This window comes from Artemia franciscana, chromosome 16 (assembly GCF_032884065.1).
Source record: "Artemia franciscana chromosome 16, ASM3288406v1, whole genome shotgun sequence".
Lineage (NCBI taxonomy): Eukaryota > Metazoa > Arthropoda > Branchiopoda > Anostraca > Artemiidae > Artemia > Artemia franciscana.
The window spans coordinates 5,169,680-5,175,679 of record NC_088878.1 but is presented as its reverse complement, the minus strand read 5'-3'; the positions used below and the strand labels follow the sequence as shown (position 1 = coordinate 5,175,679).

Sequence of the window (6,000 nt, the reverse complement as noted above, 5' to 3'; positions counted from 1 at the left end):
GAAGGAAAAATGAACAATAAAATCCACTCCAGGTCATGGAATTTTGACTTATAAACTTGTTGGAAGAGATTAAAGACTTGAGAGCTATGGCTAATTATAATAAAGCGAACACAGATAGTCTCTGTAAGAGGTAAAACTGGCTTAACCTTCTCAGAGAAAGTTGCAAAAGACTTGAGAGCCATGGCTAATAAGAGTAAAGCCAAGACAGATAGTCCCTGTGACAGGTAAAGCTGGCCTAAACTAGTCATCCCAAAACGATGCTCTTGATTCTCATTCAGTATTATTTATTCAACGATACATGAATTCGTAAGTAGTTTGCTGCATGCAGTTTAAAAGCTGCACTATCTAAAAGACTAAAAGACTGTGGGATAGTTCATTGCTTGGTTATACAATATAATTAATTTTTAGTTACAAACTCATAAAAATTCAACATTTGTCAGAACTCAGGAACAGTTCTTCTCTAGATGAATAAGAACTTCACTTACACTTTTAGGAAAATAAAAATCAATTAAAAATGCTAGGAAAGAACAGGGTTAATTTTGAAGCACAATTGCTCACGATCCGTCGAATAGGCGACTAGACTTTCATTTTCATATTCTAGTAGATTAAAGTCTCATTCCATTAGAAATGCAGCACTGCCAATAATTTCACTTATTATTTTAGTATTTTTATTTTATTGTTACAGGTAATTATACTTTGTTATTTCAATTTTATTTTACTTGAAATTCTGTCGACTTTATGTCTTTATGTATTATTCTTTAATATGCTTATTCAGTGGCAACTAAAACCAAAAGTAAATTTCTACCATTGACTTAATAAGTACCAAAACTATGCTGTCTCATCACTAGGGGATATAAGATGTCACATGAAGGGTTACCACTGAAGGCAAAAAATCACCATCTTCCTTTAGAAGAAATCTCCCAAAGACAAATTAGCGTTGAAAACTTTAGCATACCCAATACGTCCACATCTATCTAATAGAGCAATTAGAATAGTTGTATTTACGTCCATTAGGTGGTAGAGTGCCGCAATTCATCAGACACCATCACTATTGCCCTCATCATTTAAGCCTCATGCAGTAAGGTTTGCTGGCATTGAAGGAAAATTTTACACAAGGAAGAAGGAGTTTAAGTCAACGGAGACTCCTACAAAAATTAAGGAAAAACTTCCAAAGCTAGGAAATGTATCTCTTCTATACCTTTGATTCAATTTCCTAAGCTTAGAAATAGGAAAGGAGTCGAAATTGGACCTAGAAAACACCTTCCCAGTTTATTGTTTAGGGTCTGAGTTCCTTCCTGAAAGCTTCCTTCTCCTAATGTAACTGTTTCCAAAGATAGTGAAAAGCTCCTCAGCTAGAATTGGACCTCATCTAGAGTATCACCCATCTCTGCTTATTGTAGTAGTTGATGAATAGAATATGTATACATAACCCCACCTACTTAGGCGTTAGGATTAGAATATAGAATTGAAATAATATGATATATTTCATGCGCCGACAGTAAGCTTAAAATCGAACGTCGTGTTGTAAATCTCGCGACGATCTTTTCTTGGATTCCTCTATTAATCTATATAGGTGGCATTTTGATAAGTAACAATCTGCCAACCATTGTCAGCCGATTCTACTTTAGTAGTATTGTCATCAGAACTTGTCTTAGTGCTTTCAGAAGTTGTAGCGCAAACACAGTAAAATCACCGATTTTAACATCAAATCACCAGTTTTGGACACAAAATTACCAAATATCACAAATAAAACACCAACCGAAGAAAATCACAAGATTTGGTGATAAATCACTAACGGCGGCAACCCTAGTCACATGACGAGTCATATAACATAATTTATTTGTAACTAACGGTAAAAATTTAACGATCGTCAGAATTTAGGAATATTTCGGCTTGTACCAATAGACCCTTCAATTACGTTTACCACATGTTAAACCAAAGAACTAAAAAATCTGTGACTGCACAGCTGCTCAAAATCTGTTCATTTGGGAATATAAGCTCTATTCCTAATTTCAACAGAAGTTTCTGTTTTTCGAGAGAACAGTATTCAGGCCCTTCATTTATGGTTACTCCAGCCAGTGGCGATTTTCATAGAACCATGCGAGTTAACTTCATTCTTAGCCAGAGGAAGTGGTACATGCCTGTTGTGAATAGTCAAGACAAAAGCCATGAATTCCTGTTTCTTGTGGAATTGTGCCAATTGAAGATACTTCTCCAGAATCAGATCGAAAACGCAGTTCAAATGGTTTTGAATTTGCTGAAAGGAAGAAAGTAAATACAAATATATGGCAAAAATAACTGTTATAAAAAAAAAGAAATGTAAAGGAAACACAAAAGACAATGGAATAATAAAAACCGGAGAGAAAAAAAAACATTGTAAGATAAATCTAAAATTTATCGTCCGAGTTTGAAAATAATGAAAGAGAAAGAAATAAGATTGAGGACGAGAAAACAATGACAAAGAAGCAAATGAAAAAGAGGTTGGAAACTTGGAATAGATAAAGCTAAACATTATAAGCAAAAAATTGAACGTATAGCATAAAAGACAAATAAACGCTTGGAACCAAAAGAGTTGAAAAATATGCCAGTTAATCCCAAAGATATATTGTTTGGATTTTAAACTAATATAAGAGAAAAAAAGATATTGAAAAAGATTAAATAATAATAACGAAAGATGAAGGCAAAAGATGATGAGATAGGGATTGTTCTCCAAGATAGTCACAATTACTCCTCTTTGCTCAAAAAAGAGTAATGTTTTTCTCCCAGTAGATTAAGTCAAGGGTAGAATTCCCCTTTGTTTATTCATTATATGGTAAATTTATATCACCTGCTAAATACAGGGCACAAGTAGCACTATTTTGTGGTTGTGACGTACCAGGATATTAAGTGACGAGTGACCACGAGTGACGTACCAGGACTGAGTGACGTACTCAGTTCCACAGGAGATTAAATGAGAAAAAGTCTTTTTTCTTTTATTTTAGTTGCAGAGTAATCAACAACTGTCTTAAATTTATCTGAATCAATCCTTTTAGAGAAGCAATTGTAAAGAAAAGCCTGTATATATTGAATGACTGAATTGTTTAGAGGGCGACTTCACAAAACCCATAAAATAAATACATAAAATAAGTATTTTCCCCAAACGTCACTCACCATCCAGATTATGACAGCCTCAAGCTGTTTCTGAGCCTATCCCATTTTTGTCCCCCATTCGCTGCGTTACTTCAGATATGAAAAAACCTTTGTCCCCTTCATCACAGAAAAAATAAATAAATAGCCAACTAGCTCCTCCCCCATTTTTTCATGTGAGGTGCTTTAGGTCGTTACACTAATTTGCTTGCCCCCCGCTGTTTTGGTTTAGTTTCCCTTTTAATTCATATGTGTTTTTCGTGTTTTTTATGCTTCGTTCTTTTTTTGTGAGTTTTTGGACTTTTTTTAGTGTCCCTTTTAATTTGTAGATATGTATGTTTATTTCTTGTTCTTTTCTGTATTATTAGACTTTTTTTGTCCCCTTCCCTTTTTTCTGACTTATATATTTTTTTTTTTACTCACAATTTGATTATTCATTATTATTAGTGTTTTTTGCTTTGTTTGTTTTATTAGTCGACTCCGAAGTCCGAATTCGGCCCTCTGAGGGCTTGTGATAGTGATTTTTTTGAAATATATATTTTATCTTATCTACTGATATAAACACTGATAAATAAACACTATAATAAATAAACACTATAAAATAAACACTATAAATAAACACTGATAAATTTGTTTTTCAAATAAAGTGTTATTGAAATAAAAAATAAATATTTGAATAAGTTATTCAAATTACTGCGGAGAAAATTAGCTATTTTGTGAAAAGAAGTTTTAAAATCGTTTGGTAATTGTGCGTATACTTGGGTATGAATATGATTGCTTATATACTGAGCAGGTCTTTCTGGTTTTTTCTATTTTACTCCATTTTACTCAATTATAGTTGCCTTTTTTCCTTAACCCCACCAGAGTTGCCAGACATAGCGCATTTGCACTATTTGGATGTTTTTTATGGCGGATGCGCATTGAATCGTTCAAATTGGCACATTTTTGGGGGAGGAGTGAATTGTTCATTCAACAAATTTTGATTAGAAAGCAGAACTTTTGGCACATTCTTACTTATTTGGCAGCACAATTTCAGACAAGACATTTGGCTACACTGAACCCCAGAGCATTCTGATTTTTGATCTTCATTCTCTCCAATGAAATATATATCTTTTCATCTTTTCTTACGACCAATAAGCACCCCATTCGAGGATATTGTCTTGATTGGGCAGCTGGGGAAATTAAGCTGACCTTATATGCTGTGCAAGAAATATATCAGTTTACCAAAATGTAACAGAGCTTATGTATACTCACAACAAACAGTGGCTGGTGCATTAGCAGCACCATTAGTATTTGCTGTACTGAAAGCAGTTCCACATATACGATCAGCATATTGGGCTGCTTGGTTTCCTTGTGTACCAGTTTGGGGTATAAAAGCACCTAGTATCGTTACGTAATCTGTAGTACAAACGCTTGGTAATGCGCCATTAGTACTTGTTGTATATGACCCTGAATTTGGGTTATAGCCAAGTGACACAGAAAATGCATTATCAACTGAATCACATACGGTATAGCATATTCCACAATAACCCTGAAATTTTGAAAACTTTAAATAGATATTTTCGGAAATACACTTTGCATTTTTTAAAGAACAAGCTTATACTTATCGACAAATAGGCCTATTAAAAAAAAGAAAAAGGAATACAGATTATTTTCTTGAAATCTCCCACTGGGAGACGCTTAGCAGTAAATAGAATATGGAAATAAGATATATATATATATATATATATATATATATATATATATATATATATATATATATATATATATATATATATATATATATATATATATATTATATATATATATATATATATATATATATATATATATATATATATATATATATATATATATATATATATATATATATATATATATATATATATATATATATATATATATATATATATATATATATATATATATATATACATATATATATATATATATATATATATATATATATATATATTATATATATATATATATATATATATATATATTATATATATATATATATATATATATATATATATATATATATATATATATATATATATATATATATATATATATATATATATATATATATATATATATATATATACAATAGAAATATGTATTCTAAAAACAAATATACAAGACAATCAATTTATTTTATGCCCATAATTCATCAGAACTTAATAAATGTTTACTGTTGTAGCCAACAATTATAGTACTACACTTAAATGTGATTAACACATTTAAATGAAAGTGCAGAAAAGGAGAAAAGTGAATAAGATGACAAATATTTACACAGAAAACAGCCATTCTAAATCTGGTTCTTTTATTGAGCGCAAAAACAAAAATTAATATCGTATAGTAAGTTTTACGTGATTTCAAAAATGCCCCAGAAACAGCCAAACATATATCCATTATGGGTGATAAGGTCATACCAGGAATCGGATAGCTCCTAGGACCAGACAAGGAATTACCAATAGGCCCACTAGTCCCGGGTTTTGGGGTCCCCAATCCCAGGGGACACAACAAATTAATAATCAGTTATTTTTTTAAACAAAAACTGGAATGATGTAACTTATTGTCAAATTGTCTGGAGCACATCGCTGCCGCCCTTTCTATTCTTAGAAAAGTGATTTTAAAACAACACAGGAGTTCTGTGGCCGCTTATTAGCTGTCAGGTGTCTCTCAAGAATGGCAGCTGAGGGTTCAGTATCACCTCTCTTCTTCATTACTTTTGGCTCATCAGTTACGTTCTCTTCAGTGTTTCGGTTATCCCCGAATTTTCGTGGATTTCCACGAAAAACTCTCAAAAGCAGTGTTTCCACTTCGCAGGCTTTGGAATTCGGTGTGGCGTACCTAAAATTCGGTAGA

The 6,000-nt window shown here is 31.9% G+C and overlaps 1 protein-coding gene across 2 annotated transcripts in view; it reads right to left on the bottom strand.

Annotated features, from left to right (window-relative positions):
* Positions 1 to 1,460: 1,460 nt before the first annotated feature.
* Positions 1,461 to 6,000, bottom strand: part of LOC136036944 (uncharacterized) — a 45,598-nt gene continuing 41,058 nt past the window's right edge. For both annotated transcript variants that reach the window (XM_065719334.1, XM_065719333.1), the window contains exons 8-9: positions 4,381 to 4,657; positions 1,461 to 2,257 (exon numbers count right to left, since the gene is read on the bottom strand). In XM_065719334.1, the coding sequence (XP_065575406.1) occupies positions 2,118 to 2,257; positions 4,381 to 4,657 (417 nt within the window). In that variant the 3' untranslated portion in view covers positions 1,461 to 2,117. The remainder of the gene's footprint in view (positions 2,258 to 4,380; positions 4,658 to 6,000) is intronic.